This window comes from Anticarsia gemmatalis, chromosome 20 (genome assembly GCF_050436995.1).
Source record: "Anticarsia gemmatalis isolate Benzon Research Colony breed Stoneville strain chromosome 20, ilAntGemm2 primary, whole genome shotgun sequence".
NCBI lineage: Eukaryota > Metazoa > Arthropoda > Insecta > Lepidoptera > Erebidae > Anticarsia > Anticarsia gemmatalis.
In genome coordinates this window covers 7,454,039-7,476,169 of record NC_134764.1, presented here as the reverse complement: position 1 = coordinate 7,476,169, position 22,131 = coordinate 7,454,039, and the positions used below count along the sequence as shown (strand labels likewise).

General features: G+C 32.8%; 1 protein-coding gene across 1 annotated transcript; it reads right to left on the bottom strand.

Moving 5' to 3' along the window:
- LOC142981829 (alpha-tocopherol transfer protein-like) lies at nt 1–21,304 on the bottom strand. The gene is made up of 8 exons (XM_076127953.1): nt 21,146–21,304; nt 4,555–4,714; nt 3,864–4,026; nt 3,242–3,300; nt 2,824–3,020; nt 2,356–2,466; nt 1,995–2,097; nt 1–1,579 (listed from the first exon to the last, which is right to left on the bottom strand). The coding sequence occupies exons 2-8, from the start codon at nt 4,706–4,708 to the stop codon at nt 1,428–1,430; spliced, it is 939 nt and encodes a 312-aa protein (XP_075984068.1). The 5' UTR covers nt 4,709–4,714; nt 21,146–21,304; the 3' UTR covers nt 1–1,427.
- Nucleotides 21,305–22,131: the final 827 nt, after the last annotated feature.

The following is a 22,131-nucleotide window of genomic DNA, read 5'->3' as shown; positions in this document are numbered from 1 at the left end:
ATATTTGAATAATTTTAATTAGAAACATTATTGCAATTTATTTACATTTTAAGCTAAATATAAAATACATAATCACGCTTGCTGAGGTGATACAGAATTTAATACAATTGCAATTGAATAACGCAACTAAATACATAGACAGAGCATGTGGATGCTCTAACAAAAATATAAATTGGGCAGACAAATTTGAAGCCAAAAAGCTTATAATAATTATTAGGTATTAAATTAAAATTTCTTCAATATTACGTGCTGAGTAAGAAAAAAATATATAGTTTTCTATTGCAGAGCCCCTCTTAAGGTTGCATACTTCTCCCAATGTACCGACTTCAGAGGTTTTTTTATTATTATAGGCTCAAGGTACAGTTAGTTCCTTGAGCCTATAATTTACTATTTTATGTAATTAGAAGTCAGAGTCAATGTTCGTTATAACCCAGGTAACTGGGTAGTGGAGGGCAGATAGGCAGTCGCTCCATGTAAAACACTGGTATTCAGCTGCATCCAGTGAGATTGGAAGCCGACTCCGACATAGTTTGAAACAAAGGCTAAGCTAATATAGATATGTTAAAGTAAAATTTTCAGAATAACTTTTAGGCGCCTGCGCCTACCGATCTATAGTGGCAATGAACTTTTATGCAATTTCGCTAAGGCAAATTAATAAAATTATAATGACAAGCGCGATTTGATTTGATTATAATATAATATAAGCTATAATTGTCTAAAGTAAACTTAAAATAGCGAACTTATATAGAAAATACAGATATCCCACATCACTTCAAAGATCTATAATATTGTTTGAAACATTTTGTGTTGATGCAAACGACATATAAAAATACAGTTTATCTAGAAAAAGTTGTTCCAAGTCTATGCGTATTTTGTGGCTGTTGTCTGTCTGTCTTATAAGTTTTTGCTTTATAGGAGTTTATTGATAGTATGAGATTGTTTTCTTCATTAATAACCCCTCCTGCAGCTATAATATTTAAAAATATTAAACTCTACTAGGACTGGGTTTATTTAAAAACAAAATTTAATATTAAGAATGTTTGTATACGCGTTTCTCCTCTGGCAATAAGAGACAATAACAGTATGAGAGCTAACGTGAAACTGTTCTATTTCGTTATGTTCCTGCAGATAGTTCTAAAATGACTTTTGTCCATAACTTACGAAGTGCAGGCCGGGGACTTTACATATTTTTAAAAACCTTCATGGAATCTCTGGGGCATGCAATTCCAGCTGTCTTACTATGTTTTACTTCACCGATGTAGCAAACCGAACTTTATTTCTAGTTCAAAAATTTAACAATACGATCTTATCAAAGGTAGAGTTCAATTTCATTCGCATCAACACAAAACATCACAACCTACCAACCCTGTACAGATCTCTCTCTAGAATCTAATGCTTTACCTAATCTACTGCTCTATCACTCTACATCAATCAATGGAGAGCTGTCTGAAGGAGCCGTCGATGCCGAACAGTTCGTCGTAGTTGGTCGGTCTGCCCGGTCGTAGAGACTCGTTGGCGATCACAGAGTCTTGACGCTTGAACCATTCGCGGTACTCTTGCAGTTTTAGTTTCCATTGCTCTGTTGGAAAGAGGTTAGGGTATAATTAGTAGAGTATTGGCAGCTATGTTGTCTATACAATAGAGTCGTCTGTAGAATTATATTTGGTTTTTGGTATTTGGTAGATCAGTTTCAGTAAAATCAAACCTCCCAAATTTGTCCGATTGAGAACAAATTTGAAAGGTTTGATTTTTTTTTACAACCGACTTAAGACTATTTATGGCCAAAACGTCAGCAAACCAAGGTGCACAAGAATGACCATCGGGTATTTCATGGACCAGTATTGCGCGAAGTATAATAATTATTTTTTTTAAGAAGAAAAAGAATACAGTAGCCCATTATTATCGATTTTGGTTGATATAGGTTTCAAAATCTTCAACATGTAAATACTTTTACTGTAGAATAGTCTAACATAATACTAGTACTATATCTTTACCTTGTATCTGTGACATGGTGCCGCACTGTCCGCCGTACTCAGCAGGCAACATCTCTTGAGGAATGTACTTGTACAGGTCTTTTAGTTCCCGGTGGATGTAGATCTGAAAACAGATACATTAATATACCTTAGCAGTTAAGAAACAAATAGAGTTTGGAGGAACGCAAATGAAGGTTGCTGCTCTAACAGTCATAAAAAGAGAACCTGTGAGACTATGCATTTTTAGCTTAGGTAAGTCAAGTTAAGTGCATAGATTAAGTAGATTTTTTATGAGAATTACACAAACTTTGGCAAGAAACTGATTTTTATTGATGATTGTCAAAAGATAACTCAAAGGACGAAGGGTTTTTGAAGTACTTACCCGTTTCCTGATCTTCTCTTTGAGGAATGGTTTGACGAAGTTGACGAATCGCTCGACCAGCGGCGACGTGTTGATTATGTGCACTTCTTTTAGTTTGATCGGATACGCCTCCTGAAATATAACAGTCATAAACGTCAAGATGATGTCATTTAATTTTAAAGGAAAGCACACTTTACTATTCAACCACAGGGACATGGACTCGGGATTTAGAAAACAAATAACAATTGAAAATGAACTTGTTACTGCGGCTTTTAGGTTTTCAAAATGTGTTAAAAATTTTCTTCCCAATTTTATTGTTTTCCCAATGTATTGATAGGGAGTGCTAAATCACAGAATTTAAGACGATCTAAAACATAAGTGAAATAATTGATATAGAGATTCCTTATTATGAATGCGAAAGTTTACGAAATACACACTAAAAACAAACATATCTTGTTTCTCTTTCAAACAAAACCTTTTTGTTCTTACCTGAACACAAATCATAAACTTCTTAATAGTAGCAGCAGACAGTTTGGCGAGCATGCTGGGTCCGAGCACCGCTGCATCCAGCACGTAGATGTCTCCGGCGACACCCTCGCGCTCCTCCGTGAGCCGCACGTCACCGATCATGAGCGCCAGCTTCAGTGTGTCTGTGATCTGCTGGGAGTTCAGGTCTGGGTGCACTCCTGAAGAGGAAAGGACAATAGAAGTATAAGTTCTTGAGTAAGAGTTACTGGATGAACGCGGTCCTGATATCGAGTGTTGTTGAATTTGATAGTGGAGAGTCATGTCCAGTAGTGAGCTTATAGGCATTTACTTTAAAGTAAGGAATTAAAAAATATATATGATAGATAGGGTTTTAAAGTTAACCAAATTGACGGTAAATTAGTTAGAATTTTTTATATACCTCTGCAAATTGTGACTCTCCTTCCATTTGGGGTGATGCCTGGCAGTGTGGGTCCTTGACTGAAAATATTGAAAAGTTATGTTATAATAATGTTCATAAATATAATGTATATGATTGAGGTTACTGTTTCCGAAATTCCCAGTCAGATTTCTATAAACACTGTAGCACGATTCTCAGCAATCGAAACCATGTGTAGTATCATCTTCATCGTGTTGTACATTTTAAAGTTATTGTTAAACTAGCTGACCCGCGCAACTTCGCTTGCGTCACATAAGAGAGAATGGGTCAACATTTTTCCCGTTTTCGTAACATTTTTCACTGTTACTCTGCTTCTATTAGTCGCAGCGTGGTGATATATAGCCTATAACCTTCCTCGATAAATGGACTATCAAACACTGAAAGAATTTTTCAAATCGGACCACTAGTTCCTGAGATTAGCGCGTTCAAACAAACAAACAAACAAACTCTTCAGCTTTATAATATTAGTATAGATATAAGAGATTTTTTAATACAACTGCTGCATTAAGCATTGCTCTTATGTCGCGGAGGCTCTAACAAATAACGGAAAATTTCAACCAGACCCAAACAAATTAATAACAAATCATTTTTATGTAACACTTACACTTTGTTAGTCATGATCTCCACCAACTCAGGCCTGGTAGCATCACGCTTTGAAAAGAACTCGGGGCAAGCAGCTCTCATAGTGAAGTACATGTCCAGTTTGCGCTTGCATTTCTCTAAAGAAAAACTACTGCCTCGCAGGAAAGTCATAATTGGGCCAGTTTCTGAAAATAAAAAAGAAAAATATGACTTTTGTTTCAAAAAGAACTAGATAAAAAAGGAAAAAAAATATCCAACTTTTGAAACCAGAATTACTTATTTTTATTCAGGTGTTCTTGGTTTAAATTTAAAAAATAGTGAATAGTGGCCATTTTCTTTTTCCTTATTTGAGTTTTAACGGTTTCGTGTAACGACAAAGTAAACTTTGAATGGGATAGGACAGGTTGATACCTCATTAGTTTTACAATAAGATTATATCTTGTGCTATATTTTCCTGCTGCAGTAGGTATGTGTCTGGGTTTTCTTAAAACGTTTAGGTTTCTGTGAATGTTTGTCTCAAAAGATAAAAATGATTTTTTACCATTTTGATTGAATTGATACTATTTGTTCTCTTACCATTGATTTCAAGAACATTGCAGTTAAGAAACATCATTATCACGATTTAGAACTAGCTTAAAAATATCTGATTCGAAAAATGCGAATTAGTCCTGACACTTGCCGATAGATGGCGTTAAACTCAATGTATCACATACCCCAGTCATCAGGCAAATGCGGCTGTTTCTTCAGCCACTCTCTGATAGCAGCGAGGTCCCTGTCCCTCGTGGAGACGTCTTCCTTCAGCTCGACGCGGATGCTCTTCCACATCTCGCCGGCGGGCTGGTCCAAGAGCTCTTGTTTTAGCTTCATTGTGAACTGGAATAGATGAGATTGTTTTATTAGTTATAGAAAAGAATTGTGGTAAAATCGAGACTTTTGTGTTTTTTCGGTTTGCTACTATAAATTGGCTATGTCAATGTAATGCACATATGTATCAATGAAACCTATAATCATTTGAAAAATCTGTTTTTTAGCAAATTAAGGATACAAAAAATAAAAATATTCATATTATTTCTCGATATTTAATGGAGTGAAGTTTTCTCCCAAGATCGAAAAAATCCACTGGGCGACTAAATTCATGTTTTGCTAACCAACTCAGTTTCCAAATAGTCAAAATTATTCTTATAACAATGGACAAATGGGTATAATCAAATGCCTACTAAACTGTACCAACACAGGATACAAATATTTCACAACAGCGCAACATACAATCATTACAGCAAAATAAAAACTCGTACCGGAGCTAAAGTGTATCCGCGAAATTCGACAAGTTTCCCAATCTATCAGTATGTTGGAAAGGCGCTAAGGTCATGTTCGCCTCGGTCATCGCGATCGACATGGCGAAATACGCTAACGTTCGACTACGATGTCGACATCGAAAGGTCTTGGTTTCCGAACTGCGTGTGAGTATTTGTTTATTCATGTGTTTAGTACGGAACTTGTTTACAGTGATATTCAATAGTAATATTTGGAAAGACTGGCATAGTCTACTGGGAAGAGAACAGATATGAAGATAGCGTCTAGGCTACGAATCATACCTAATGGCGAATACTGTTTAGGGATGAGCGGAACTGTCTATGCAGCCCAAGAAATAGTCCCTCTGCTAATCACGGATCCAGGTTGGGCTTCCGGATCGGGCATAATACGAGTTTCTAAAATTTATCTTGAAATATTATTCTCAATGTTAACTTTGAGTTTAATAACGTGTTTAGTGTGAAATGATGAGCTTTGGATAAACATTTACTTAATGACCGAAAAATGTAAAAAAGATTTATTATTATCCGTCTTTACGACAGGAATTACGAACTTATGTATCATGTTTTAATATAGTTTCATGGACTTATATATTAATGTATCAGACTTTGCTCCATATTATTAAAGTTACAATGAACACTGCCTTACAGTGTAAGTAATAATACCTTAATCATAACTAATAATAAACGAACCATAATACCATTTATAAAACGACTTTTAAAAAACATTTCCTACAGTTTTTTTCTTGGGAATGATACCTATTAATATAATGAAGGTGTCATAAATGTCTGTGATGATCGTTTTATTATAATGGGACTAACATTGTAAGGGCGGACTTGAGTGTATAATTAAGTTATAGAGATAATTATTACACTTATTGCTGTAACTTTGTTGTACAAAGGAAGTAGACACGTGGATAAGCATAGGATAGGAGACGATTGACTTCTATTTCTTTTTTTTTTTTCACCGTGAGTTTAATTGATTGTGTTTAATTCTATGACATGCAATTGCGAAAAAATTGAGCGCTGGGCAAATTTCTTAAATAAGTTTTCAAAACATACTTTTATACCTAGTCCGGTCAGGATATCTTTCCGATCCATGAGAGCAGCTGTAGTGTAGTAAAGCTTCTATACGCTTACGTTAAAGTTTAGGTAATAACTGTAATACAAAGCGAACTAAACATCAAATTATCGTCAATTTTCTCAAACACATGTAATAAAACAAACGAAAATAATCAGTACTTTAAAATAATAAGTACTTTCAAATAATAAGTACTTACTTGAACAAGAATAATATAACTATTACTTATCATATTTAATTCTATATTTACAAATTGCCAGTTGTGAAGAACACTGGGATAATATGCACGTGTAAATAATTTGAATAAACACATGTGCAATATTAATGCACTTCAGGCAGCGGCAGGCGTCGTCAACATTTTCTTAAACTGAATTGTTTTATAGTTCTGCTGTTCTTTGTGGTTCATTTGCAAAGTGCGTATTTTCTTCTTTTTCGTAATTTAGATATTTTTAAGGCATTATAATATTTAGGTTTTTTTTAAAACACCCGCATTAAGAATTGCTCTTGTTCGCGGGGACTTTTACAAACATACAAACAACGGATACAAAGCACGACCCGACCCGAAACAATTATTTGTGGATCGCACAAATAATTGCTCCGTGTGGGAATCGAACCCTCTCGGCGCAATGGTAGGGGCGTTGCGACTTTAGCCACTGCGCTGCGGAGGCAATCAGATTTATCGATGTGATATGAATTACTAATTTCAAATAACTATTTAAAGCATGGCAAGCATGGCATTGTGCTTAACAAATACAATCAAAGAATAAGATAAAAGAATGTGTCATACAAGTAATCGTGACTGATGCGTCCAGTACCTAATCCATTGTTTCATGGAAAAGAAGTGACTCATTGATAAGCATCACTAATCTATATTATCCATACAGAAATATTATGAAATAAAAAAAAACTGCACGTTTGGCGCAGTGGTTAAAGTGGTCACCTCGCCGCAATAACCGTAGCGCCGCGTGTGGTGGGTTCGAATCTCACCCGGGACAAATCTTTGTGTAATGGTTGTGAATTATCTATATAAGTAAGTATTTAGAAGTATACAAGTATGTTTATCAGTAATCTGGTTACCATAGTACAAGCAATACTTAGTTTGGAATCAAATGATAAATTGTCCAATGATATTTATTTATTTAATGGAAACAAAATTGTACAGCTCAAAAAGAATGGAAACAATTTACAAATTATTTTACTATTTGAATACTGCATTATCACTGATTACAGAAACATATTCACAAACAAACATTATCAACGATTTTGTATTAATGTCTTCTTCAGTAACTGGCGTAATGCTTTTTTAATTTTAATTCTGCCCAAGACAGTCATTGTAAGCTGTGAAGAACCCTTAAGGAAATAAATAAATAAATTACATTTGCAAAGATAAAATAAGCATCGCTACAAAAAAAAAACAACAATGTTTATCCACTAGTGTGAAGCTGCTATGACTAATATGAGTCTCAAACAAGTAAAAGATAAAAGAAAACGATCTACTTTTTGACAAATACTTTGTCAATTCTCACATTCATTCACTCTTTTGAAAGAATCTGTCTCACCATTCATAACTGAATGGAAAGAGACAAAAGATCTGTCAAATAATAGAGGTTATTTTGACATTGATTTGTATAAGTAATAGTGCGTTTGAAACGTAATGTGATTATATAAATACGTGCGTACATTGTCAGTAAGTCAAGGTTTCATGTCGCAATACCGTTTGTTTATTATGGGGTGTGTCTTCTTAACACTTCTACGTCATTGGAGAGTACGTGATTTATGATCATAAATTGGGCCCATTAATGTTCTAATGCAGGGCAAGGATCTCCTCTCGGAATGAGAGAGGTTAGGTCTTGGGTCCACCACTTTATTATTAGAAGTATTTTTATGTGTTTTCAATTAACGTATCTTATCATTTATGATTTTACTAAGACACGCGGATCTGGGTCTGGGTAATGTATTTAAAATTCTAAAGAAACTCAAGTTTAACATGTTTCTTTACAAAGAATTTCTTCTCTAATTTCAAATCATTTTTTCTTATTTTTGACCTTGGGTCTTTATTTATCTCCATGCTAAATGTATGACATAAATGTATTACATTATTATAATTAAGAATTGTGAAAAAAAAGTAATAAGAATAATGTAAACATTAGTTTAACGTCCAAATTGATAGTTTCAAAATGTTAAGGACAATACACTAAAAACCAATATTAAAAACCTCTTAGTTAAATTAAAGAGTTATTCCGGTCTGATCCCCCAAACCGATCCACTACCAATTAATATTATTTTTTAATTCCGGTCTGATCCCCTTCCTATATTTAATGGATAAGTACAGTCAATAAAAAACAGATGTTATTCACTACTTTATAAAAAAAAATTGTAAAGAGAAGTTCAAAGGTTTTTGGATATAAACGTTTGTTAGTCGATTACTGTTGGGTTATTTTAAGAGACGCTGATCAAAATCAGTTTAAAAAAAAGAGTGACCTGTGCCATTTTTGAGTTTTTGTGAGTCTCATACAAAAAAGTTTTGGTAAAAATATGGTATTTTTATACATTTTTAAGTGTAGGTATTACATTAAATATCTCAAAAAGTTGACGGACTTCAGTATATAACTTAGGGTTTATAATCCTATCGATACACATTAGTTTCATCTATGGGTAAAAAGCCTTATAAAGTATTGAGTCAGTTACAATCATCGCAGATTTATATTATTTGGTCTTTTGAAATAGAAGTACTACCTATATAACATTATAACAGTAATCACATTATCGCACAATGATCTTTTGTTAAAACTAGGATTTGAAAAAAAAGATGTAATAAAAAAAAATTAAACATAAATCAAATAACAAACATCAAATTTCAATTATTAAATACTGATATAAAATTATCACAGTAATCATATTCAGTGTAGAAATAAGACTAATACAGTCTCATTAATAACCGATTTCTCAGAACGACATCACGAACTTAACTCATCAATGATTGGTTACTTTGGAATCAATAGACAATACATTCACACACAAACAGCCTATTTCGCAGGTAAATATATTACAAAAGCTTCAGACTTTGCCGCAACGATGCCAGAAATAATTATCACTTGCTCTTACGGTGAAGAAAAAAAAATAGTGAGGAAACCTTGCAAGCCTAAAATTTGTTTAATACATTTATTGAGGGCATGCAACGTCCCCTAACCTGTACTCGGCCAGCGTGGTGGACTCAAGACCTAACCCCTCCCCTCGTTTCGGAGGAGACCCTTGCCCTGCAGCGGGACAGTAATGGGTAAAAAAATAAAACAAATAAATAAATAGGATTCAACTGTTGAGCTAGCCAAAGAAATGAATAAATCTAAATAGACTGCATGTTCCTGAAATACTAAGAAAGATTTGGAGATTTCTGGGTCAAAATGTATAGAGATGAGATTAATAAAAATATATATATATATATATTAATTCTGTAACATAATCTAATAGAACCTGTATACATATTTTGTTATTGACTGTCCTAAAAATGTGATAATAGACAGTCAGGGGATCAGACCGGAATAGAAAATAATTTTAAAATACTAGGGTATCAGTATTGGGGATCCGAACGGAATAACTCAAATTAAAGTTAATAATAAAACAATAAAGTAACCACATTAAACTTTCAAAGATAATTATTGACAAAATGTTGCAGACGCCTGACCTTCCTTATGATTTGCACTAATACAATGACGCAACGTTACCCGGATTAATGTGTACTATTGTAGAGGTCAAATAATTATTATGAAGAGAAATTAAGTATCATTATGAAGCCTCAAGTGTGATATTAGAAGGAATAATTCATTTGTTTTTGCAATTATTACTGCTTATTACGTTTTGGATCATTTAACTTAGAATTTTAATGAAGTCATCGTTATTTCTTATACCTTTCGTCACATAATGTTCATTATATTTTAACGTAAGACCAGTGATAGCTAAGTTGAATAAGCATTCAGTTTCTACGCATGTAGTCAAGGTTCCAATCCGAGACAACACATCACATTGCTTTTTCGAAAATAATTAAGTATATTTGTGTATTAGAGCTGTGATAGCTAAGTGGTCTAAGCTTGCACCTCCCACGCAAATGGTTGATGGTTCGAACCCGAGGCAACACACCAATGACTTTTCTAAGCTATGTGTGTTAATACCTATGTATTAGAGTTCTTTTTAACACATTTCTTGATGGGATACAATATCCTTAACCCGCGCTTAAAATTATAAAGTAAAGTTCGTTATTAAACTTTGATTTCATCGTTTTAATATTATTTCCATAATATTCTATTGAACTCTGGCTTAACACGGTACCGTTTGCCTTGACTTTTTGTTATAAAATGGCCTATAGTGATTTCAAGACAATAATTTGTGGGTTCAAAGTACAAAACGATATTGTACTTTGAACTTTATGAATTGGTTTAAAAGTTAAGCGGACTTTGGTCGCTAGGTTAAAGTTAATTTGCATAAGTTTTATGTAATCTAGACTTTGTATACATTTAAACATTTATATAATAACTTTACTAATCTGAAGCAGATTTCGTTTTATGTTGATATGACATTTTGTTTACACATTTTAATAATACAACATTTTGGATCGTAAACTTGTTCTTTTGATAGTAAATAATAGTCTTTAGAGATCGACAATAAAAAAAAAACTATTTTATTATTTTTCTACTCCCACATGTAAGAATATTCTAAGTTTACAATAATAAATAAAGTAAACAACTAATAATTAATAAATCAATGAGAAAGAAAAAAAAAAAAAAAGTTTACAACCATATTTTCATTTATAATACGAAAAGATTAAAAATTTAATACACGAACACACGCCTTGGCCCATATTTATTAGCGCCTAGATTTCCTCGTATCAAAGTAGTCTCACAGAGCTAAAACGTTATATGCACTGAGGTAAATGCACCTAACTGTACCACTGCAACGGCACAGTGCGCACAAAATGCCATATCACAAACAATTTAATATAGATCTATTGAAAACTTTCACCGCAGTCGCATTGGGGTTTTAAATCAAGTCACTTAAAAACTTTCATGTATTCGTTACTTAATATTTGATCAAAAGTCTTAAACTTTCGCGTTGCATGTTTTAATTATGAGATAAGGATTAACGCGGCTTGCAGAAAAATATGATTAATTTCGTGACTTGAAGACTTTCGTGAGAGTTTTGTCTGTAGAGCTCCTAGTGTACAGAGAGAGAAACTAATCTTTTAAAGTAAATATCAACTGTCAAGCAATATTTAAATCATTAATTAATTAATAATTAATTATTGCTCTACAGTAGCGGGAGTTTTTACAGCCGGTATTATGGAGTATCGAGAGTTTGACATTTAATGTACTGCAAAAATAGTTCCTACGGCTCCCTCTAGAGGTGCTGATCAGTACTTCGATTCTCTACCACTGTCGACTACCAACAACCGGCTAGCTATCGAAATTTTGACATTTAGAATGTACTGCCAAAAAAGTTTCTACGACGCCCGTCAGAGGCGCTGATCAGATTTTCATACAAAATTTCTCGATGACAGGTCGGTTGTCGGTAGTCCATAGTAGTCGAGAATCGAGCTACTGACTTTCATACAAATTTCTCGATAGTTAGCCAGTTTTCAATAAACGATAGCGGCAGAGAATCGCGTTACAATACTTTTAATTCATAGCCGTTGCTGTAAGCGACAAAATATTGATGACGAGACGTATAAAAATAATGTTATTAAGTCGTTTCTTTCTGAAATACGAATAATTAAAGAGACGTCGTGGGTGGTATTATTTGCGAAGTTAAAATATACACAAAACCGGTATGTTTTCTGTCGGATGATGTTTATTCAGGCAGTTTCTCTTTCTCCTTTACGGCTTTATGCAACAATGCTTAAGGAAAAGTTATTGTATCTATCCCTATCGCTTGCTCTCTGTTAGACAAAAATCAAGAAAAATTATCCTTATTCTTTACATATTATTTTATTATTATTATATTCTCTCTCTCTCTACTCTATCATATAATTATATTTCTTTTCTTTACTACAAACGTGAACCGAACAGGACTGATGCATGTAAAACGAGTAACGTAATATTTTTCTTTTGAGGAGAACACCTCTAAAACCACCACAAGAACAAATTTTTGTACTATAATTTAGCAATTCTAAGAGCCAATTTTACAGCGCATGGGTAAGTGGCAGATTACCTATCCGATGGATAAAATGATAACTAAGGTATGAATACTACTGCCAAAATTCCACCTACAAAGCTAGCTGATACCTTTGTATAGTACAGGTACAAGGTACTACGAACTAATATATATTATCAATAATGTTGAAGTCGGCGCTAAATGTCAAACATTTGACTTTACGGCGTCATGCCTAGAAAGTTAGTATTCCCACTACTGAACCAAACAGCTGATCGGCTAATCCAACGGTACCTTTTCTCCTAGCAACTATCACAACACTACTACGCTTCATTAAACACTATTCTGCAACAAAAACCTCAAATATTTTTTATTCTACTTACAAAACGAATTTCTTCTCTCCAAAACTTACGTCACTAAAGTCTTTTTTCTTTTGAGACAAATCTGCAGATCTTTTCGAAATACTGTTTCGAAACGAGTCATATTGGCCCACTTGGTGTTAGCTAAACGCAAATGCCGTGTGAGGCAATAGTATTATTGACCTTGGGGTACCATTGAGACCTGCCCTTGAGGTCCAAGAGGGGATATCATAGAAAAAAAATGTTGCTCAAATGTTGATGCTTCGGAGCCTCTGTTGGCAAATAGATACGTGATGAAGACCTTGATCGCGGCAATGTTTAGTTTCGGACATGATAATTTTGCTTCTATTTTTATAGCATGTTTGTTTACGGTTGTATGAATAAATTGTACGTGCTTATAATTTAAAAGAGTTCTTCAATATACTTCTTGAAGAATATAAACTTCCAACCCACACTTGGCAAGCCTTCCTCATTACGGGTGGAGACCCTTGTCCAACCGTAGGACATTCACGGGTAAAAAATAAAAACATATAATGAAACAGATCAATTGTAAGTTAAAGAAGTCTAAGAAATGTATAGAAATGGGTTGCCTTTTAGCGCGTGGGTAGGTCAAAAATATACATCAGTGTCTGACTGCGTGACTTATAAACATTCTTAAAAACCAGGCAAAGTGTATTCTTTAGGTAAGTGGAAAGAAGTAAGAAATAAAGTACTTGGAAGTGCTTTTAAATTGTATTTCCGTTTGTATGGTATTTGCCAAGATATATGTGTTTCGTCTGAAATTAAGTGTAAACTTTTGCTCCAATTACACAGCCTGTCACACATTTGATAAGGGCAAATATAATGATAGTATATTGCGTAATAATTACTTAAGTTGGTGTCAGAACGAACGCTATGTTACAAGTACAACTTACTCTACTGTTTAGTAACAGGATGCGTATGGGTTTTTCTTTAGTATAGTTTATAGTCACCCTATTGTGAGCTGTCCTACTTATGTATTTCATAAATATATGGAACGCAGTTTAAGACTCATTTCAAGCAAAGATGACGCTGTAATCCAATGAATGTTTACCTCATCGATATGTTGAGATTTAATTACAAAGTCTTTAATCAGATAACTAGTTCCACATATATTATTGATGGGTTTTTCTATTGAATGGTTCAGAAATCTTCTAATAAAGATTTTCATCAGTAGAAAATAATTCGTTCTCATAGTCAAATGTTGAAAAATTTACCAAGTGCCAAATTAAAACCAATTAATTATTAATTTAATTATGAATCATTTATTTTTAGTTCAAAAAGCTGCTCATTCTTTTGTTTATCGCGGTAAAGAACACAAAATCATTGAGCATCTACGTATTAATACTTCAATGCACTAATACATAAAGAATAACATGTTTTTCTTCACCCAGGGATTTACCCGTCATTCAGCTACTCATCTGTATAGAAAACCGCAAGGTTTTTTTATTTGTTTACGTATTATTATTATTGTTTAGAATAACACAAAAACTGCAGTTCATCCGGGTTCGAACAATGACATTTGCTCGTTAAATAAAATAAAATTGAAATAAGAAAATACATACAATGGAAAAGTTTTTCCGTATTTCATTATTTACATAACTTTTTTTATAATTTGTATACAGCATGAGTTTTAGATAATAATATGAGTATGCACTAACTTTTGACCGCATGAAAATATTTAATTCAATCTCAACTATGAAACAAAAAACGTTTGTAGGGGTCGTTAGCAAGTAGTACCTACTTTGGTATATGCCTTAAGAGTCGGTCGGAAAATCCATAACTTTTTTTTCATGAATTTAAACAAATACGACTTCTTGGTATAAAAAGAACACTTAGAGATAATGTATGTTCGAATTAGATTTATACTTATTGTTTTCCAACGTAACGTAGACAATAAAATTATAGTAATCATTTTTGGTGGCCATCTAAATTATAATGCTTAACTTTGACTTAAAAAATATTTATTTCCCTACCAAATTATATATCTAATGTAGTTTTTATATTATAGTATAATTGACTCGTATACGTGTTGAAATCTTATGTCCGTGCCTCTTATATTCCAAGCATGTAGCTATGTACATGTTAACAACGTGCATTGAATATTGTCTCAATCAGTTAGAACATAATTTTATTTTTCAAGTTCGCTTTGATTTAAGACGCAGCTAAACAATAGTACGTCATATCTTATGAAGGATTCAGAAACTTTGCACAGACATTTTTCACTTTAAAGTTAGGTAATAGAGCATAGAATATTTAATTCCCTAAAAGATGTTTGATCAATTTTAATAATAGTAACCGAGATAAGAATCATTAAATTCAAGTCGTTATAGATCTTTGTTTTAATACATTTCACATAACGGGAGCCATGGGGCAATGGGTGTTAGAAAAACTCACAATTTTAATGACAAATAATACATAACCAAACACAAACCATAAAATTGTTTGACGTTTCGGCCAATGCTACTTGTGCCGAATCGTCAAGTATTCAAGCGTAAAATAATCCTTATTCGAGTTAATTACCGTATTCTATTAAAACATGTTCACGAAAGTTTAAAATCTTATTTAAAACCTGCAAATTCATCTAATTAAATGATGCACAATTGCGGTTACTTCTTGTGTAAACTTTTCTCAAGCCGTCTGAATGAATTGTCGAAACATTAACAATGACTCGACCTTGCCATTCTGTTGTTGCTACATTTTGATGCATTAGATGTACGACCGTTATTATTATAATATATTATTGTCGTCCAAATTATTGTTAAGAAACTCTTGATTTAGATTTTGAACAAAGCGTTGTGTAATTCTGAAATGTATTGTTATAATGAGATAGAAATTAGATTGAAAAGATTAAACTGGAGCGTAAGTTTTAAAGTCTAATCCTATTTTGATATTATAAATACAACATTTTGTATGGATATGAGTAAATATGGGTATGAGTATGTATGGTTATGTAGCACCAACCAATGTTTAGATAATTGTACAATCGATTGAAAGATAGAACTTTTATTTTAGTTTTGTAAGTAGAAAACTTGTTTGTGGGGGATTTAAAAGTAAAGTTTAAATCGGGTGAATAGGTAAATATTGTACGGGTGACGGAACTGAAAGACGTATTTTTCTACGTGTCTTGTATTTTATTTTTCTTCTACGCAGCGGTTTGTTGCTAAAATAACATCAGAGTCGATTTAAATAGCACACAGTACAGGAACAAACTTAAAGTATACTAATATTTGTTTTCCGTTTGTCACTTCAGAGAACTGCGCTCAAAAGGCTTTTAGTTTTCATGTTTAACAAGTTTCAAGTTTACTTCGTTTTTCATACATCTATCTGTAAATTTGTTGTTTGTCAATTCTACAGATGTCTTGTAAAAACAATTTATTTAGGTATCTATTAAAGTGTTACACACATTGGACCAATAATGTAATCATAGGTAATACAACATCATTCGATATTATTGTCTTCTTTCATGTATGCCAAATACGTAGATCTATATATACCAGACGATGAATATTTTATATCATAATGTTCTCCATTAAGATTTGTACGAAAACACATGATGTTTCATAGAAAAACAGTGATGTTTATAATATTAAGGGGGCATTTAATAGTTAGTCCTTGTATTGAAGACTACTGATGATATTGGTTTATAATTATTTTGAAAATAAATTAAGACTATGTAAATCATGCCACTATTCCTATCAGGCTGTCAATTTCTATCATCACCCGGATATAAATAAGAACCGATCAAGTAAATAACAATTAAATACATGGAATAAACCTGATGTATAACCATGATTATGTAATAAGTATTTATTAACATAAATGACGGTACATTTGTATATGACGCATATGTACAAGTCATGTGTTTTGCCTTTGTCTAAAGCATCCATTTGTTTGGAACAATATCAGTTGGTTTGATACAGAGGTCTTTCTATATAGACCCCTTGCAAAGCCTTTAAAACGGTCAAAAGTACAAAAAAATTGTAACAGGATGAAACCTTTTGGAAGAGGAAGAAAATATATTATTCTATATTATATCATATCAGAAAAATAATTTAAGGGCGATTTGAGGTTGGGAAGGGGGTAAGGGTGAGCTTATAAGGGTAAAAATAGGTTTATCACATTTTCCGGACAAACTATGAGTTCTAAAAAAGATAAATGGCAATAATGTTGATATAGTATAATTTTTAAGGTCTCAAAAATTCCGGCACTCGAATGGCAAATCGAATAATCAACAAAAAAGAAAATTCGTGTACATTTCGTTTGTTTCTTATCACAATTCTATCCGTTACAAAATGTCGGTCGAACTAAAGTACCAGAATATAAGGCATGCTTATCCGATATTATCTATTTCGTTTCTAAATAGAAGAGAGTAAGGGTAAGTAAAACAAACACCCTCAATATTTTACGAATTTTATTTTTATTTCTCACATCTGATGTGAATGATGATAAATTGTTAAAATAGTCATGCCATTATGAATTTTAATAATGTATGAATCAGAAGAATGTTATCTATTGTTTGCACGATTAAATATAACAATTAACGCTTTTTTTAAAGTAACTGTCTTATTATCTACATTGACTAATTAAACTTAGAAAAATACATTTTAAATCTTATTATTTTTTTTTTAAGAAAATAATTCTTTCGGGACATGCAAAAGTCGTTGACCACAGACAAAAGTAGCCGATCGTCGAAAATGGTATGAAATACCTCTTAAGACCCATTCTTGCCGAAAATACTGAGGATTTCCTGTCGTTTAAGAACGAATGAAGACACAGTTGCCAGTTTAACATAAATAAACAGTATCGCGATACTTTATAGTCGGTACTGTCGAGTATCGAAAGTTTGACATTTAAAATGTACTGCCAAAATACTTCCTACGACGCCCGTAAGAGGCGCTGATCAGATTTTCATACAAAATTTATCGATAGCCGGTTGTCAGTAGTCGATAGTAGTAGAGAATGGAGCTACTGATCATAATACTTTTTCCATGAATTAATTAAACACTACAGTTTAACGTTATCGCTGGATATTAATCCTGGCCTTTGTACGAGTGGTTAGATAAATCTAATAGGTGCTTCAGTAGCGATACTTAGTGCTACTGACTCATCATCATTATGAGGAGTAATCGATGGATCTATGTATAATTACGTCATCGTCTTTGTTTCAAATATATCTAAGGTAACAGCCATTACGAACTTTACGTCGTAAAACCAATTTTTCACTACTAGAATTTAGGTTCCAATTAAGCGGGGAATTCACTAGACCGACATCACCAGGAATCGCAACTATAGGTTAGTTCGATGTTTTGCTAGTGTAGGAACGTCGCAGATAGTCTGGCACACACCTTACACTTGCGAACTTTTTAAAAACTTATAGTTGCGAGATCTGATAGACATGTCCATCTAGTGAATTCCCCGCTTAAGACATTTACCATCAATGCATTTGATATAATTTTTGATGCAATAAAATTTCCCAAAAAATAGGATCAGATACTCTTTTAACTTAAGTGCTTCTGAAGTTTAAAGATATTTTATGCAACTGCTTTAGCGTACTTAAACATTGACGTCTATATTTTGAAGACGGGATGTTTCAGCATAATTTGCTTTTGTTTTAGAGTTCTAATTAAAACTCTGTCTCAGTTCTTATAAGGGGGCTATGCGTCAACATATACATTGATATACGTACTGACAATACCTCATACATATATGTAGCCTCATAAATGTAATATGAAACAAGCTGAGTCAGGTTGTAGTGTTTCTATACGACTACCGATCATCAGGTCCCGGGATTGATTCCGCAGTCACGCAAAGAAACAAATTTAATCTTTCTACGCCCAGTAGTTTCAACTGTGCGTTGTCTTTCAGTCAGTCACTCACAGAAGATTTTTTAGTATTAATTATTCTAAATAGTATGGAATTTGGAAGTTGGAAAACGTTAGAGGAATATGGTATGCCCGGTAGTTTCAAAAGACTTGACCTCTATTACATAAGATACATATTGAACCTCTTCTTACACCTCTGGGTATTACGGTCGTGATGTTTTGTATATTACGGTTATGGAAAAAGATGATACCTAAATAGAAATACCCATGACCTTACGTTTAATCTATTGACTTTGCTTTCAGAACAGATTATAAAAACAGGGATAATGTATTTTTTGGACAAAGGCACCTTCAAAAGTATTTAAAATATTCTATAAAAAAAGGAAATACCAATCGAAGATTCCTTTACAAATAGAGTATCCACTACTTTTTTACGCGTTAATCTTAAAAATTGCCGGTAATATTTACGATTTTTTTTTCATATTCACGTATCTAAGCATGGCTAGAACCATCTATCTTTCATCACGCTATATTCAACAGGCGTAGACAAAACAACAAAAGTGAATCAGCGGGCAAACGTGATTTTATCAGTACTATCTAAAACACTAGGTATATATTTCCTCTTATAAATATTTTGATGAACAAGGTCATATTAATATCATGTGAGTCAGCAATCGATAATCTTATCTGATGATATGTTATCTATGTTTTACTAAAACTTCTTTCACGTACTACTGATAACGAGTATTTTAACTATGCCTTTATTACTATCACTATATGATAGGATAGGATCAGATTCGGTGACGCGAATATTTGGGTAAAAAGTAGCTTGTATCGGGAGTGTGTGTGAGTTATTCTACACTATTGTACTATTAGAGCGATATGTTAAGTACATTTTCAAACTGTAAAAAAATCGTACCTACATGTTGGCCCCTGTGTACCGACACGTTTAATGTTTGGTCTACCAACATGCAAAGGACCTTGAATTGTGGGACATGCAAACATTTTGACCTCCGTTCAAAGTTTCTAATATCACAGAAAGTAACTTTGTCACTTGATAGCTGCTTTGAAAGATTAGTCAAAAGATAAAAATTAAATTAAACAGTTAGCTTATGAGGTTCAGACATTAAATACACGGCAAATTAAATAAGACCTGAATATAGAGCCAAAGTTCCAGAAATGTTAGTCTCTTGTCGATCAAATTACCGACAATGTTCGGCCAACTTCGGATCCCAACCGGCTCTCGGCAGAATAAAGATGTAAAGTTCTTAAAGAGACTGTTTAGAAAATCTAAATACACAAGATTATGATTATTGTTTCTTATTCTGTTTATTAAATAAATTCAGAAATAAGTTGTTGTGTAAACTTTGAATTCTCAACCAATTTACGCTGGTGCCAAGGCAAGTCTTTTACTCGGATATTCCAAATGTTTGTTTGTTTTATGGCTATTTAGCACGCTTCATTCAAACGTCATTTTCTATTTACTACGAATGACAACCAGTATGTAAATATCATATTAGCTCTTAATTTCGCAAGTGACAGTGAACCTACTATTGGAACACGAATTACTCAATATTCTCGACGCTAGTTTTGCAATGAACTACCGTAGTTACAACCTATTTATAGTTACTAAGTTGAAGCTTGACTAAACGCGTTATATTCAGTTATTTAATTCTTTGTGGAAGAAGAAGTTACGTTTTAGGCTCATGATACATTTTTTTGATGATATTAGGATAGAATTTTAGATATTTAAAAAAGTAGGTAAGCTGTCAAATTTAATGAGAGATTTGACAGTTGAAATGTCATTTTTTTGATAAAATCGAGTCTTAAAAAAATTGTCATGACTCAATTCAAATTATTTTAGTATATTAATAATATTTTGCCGTCCAATTAGATCACAGGCAATTTTTACTAGTGGTTTATTTATTCAATATTGTCCAAGTGTTTCCTCATAACATCTTGACTAATGTCAACTACCGCCATTATTATTTGACTGACATTTTCTCATAACATGTCAAAATAAACAAGAAGAAAAAATATGTTGACATATTCGTGGGAAGGCGGATATTTAAATAGATTATTGTTTCCTCTATGTTTTCAAACAACATATAGTATATTTTAAAACTTATAAAGCTGTCAATTACAGCAGGTAATAAACAATGTGGCGGGAAAAGAAAGTGTGTCAACCTCTTTGCTGTTAAAATATTTAAGGAGGTTTACGCGAAAGAGGTTTGTTTACACATGCTTGGGTGCATTGTCTCGTTTTTTATTTATGTAATTTTCAAAACAAAATTGAGGGTAGATCCTTACACGTAACTTGAAAATTATTACGACATTATCGAATTTGGTTGTTGAGTAACCGTCTAGAAATTTTGCATTAATTATTTAAATTTACGACGTGCATTCTAATATCGAATAGATCGGAAACAAAAAACTACACTAATTAAAACGTATCACAAAATTTAAATTATGTCAAAGCTTTCACATTCTTTTGTAAACTACACGAAACATTCTGCAAATATTTCAATAATTTTAAAATAAAAAAATCTAAATAATAAATTTAAAAAGCTCACATGTCAAACTGCACACGGCCACACAAATCACAGATAAAAAATGTCGCAACTTTTTTTTTATTAGGCAAAGGTATTGATCGCGTCAGCCGAGCTGCAAGACTCGGCGGCCACTGAGACGAGCGCACCTCTCTCTGCAATCATGTTGAGAAATGCATTCGACGTGTGAACGTGATATACGGCCGACTAGTTGACGCGACCGAGCGTAAAAATGTGAATAGTAATATAAATATAATGAAAATACTATAAAACTACGTATTTACAATATGATAAAGAATATATTATTCTGATGTTGAATAGATGAAGATAAGATATTTGAAAAAACATTTTATGAAGTTCGTGTGGGTATTTTCAATTGAAATTATTACAAAAATGTATTTACTTTATTTTTAATGGAAGTAAATTAGGAGATAGTTTTCCTTCAACATTACCAACAATGCTGTTCTATGAGTTCTTAAGCGGCTTTTTATGCGATCTTGACTATGAGTTAGTTTATCATAACAGAGGTTTTAGTGCTACATACACACTTAATAAGATTAGTGTAAAATTATTGAAAAATAATTCAGCTGAAAATTGGAAAAAAGTATTATAGTGCCTTATCGAACTTTGACTCCAAGCAAAACAACAGTTAGTCTGCCAGTCGTCAATAGATGCAACAACTGTCACTAGTTCGATCAGCTCAACTATCCATCCGTATATTTCCACATAGGTCCTCCGGAATCGAAAGTCCGTTAAAACGGGGGTAAACTGTATAACGCAGTGCATTAATAGAGCATGTCATTGTGCACCGTCATCTTAAAATTATTTAATTCAAAATTAGAACTTTATTTTTTTAAATTACCGTTTTATTTTTCTTTTATACCAGTTCTTCTTGAATGGTTCGATAGTTTTATTAAGCACAGTGTAAATAGTATTAGGTATTTTATTGTTCTGTATATTTTGTTACGACTTAAAAAAGGGTATCATCTTTGCAGAATTTTACACAAAAG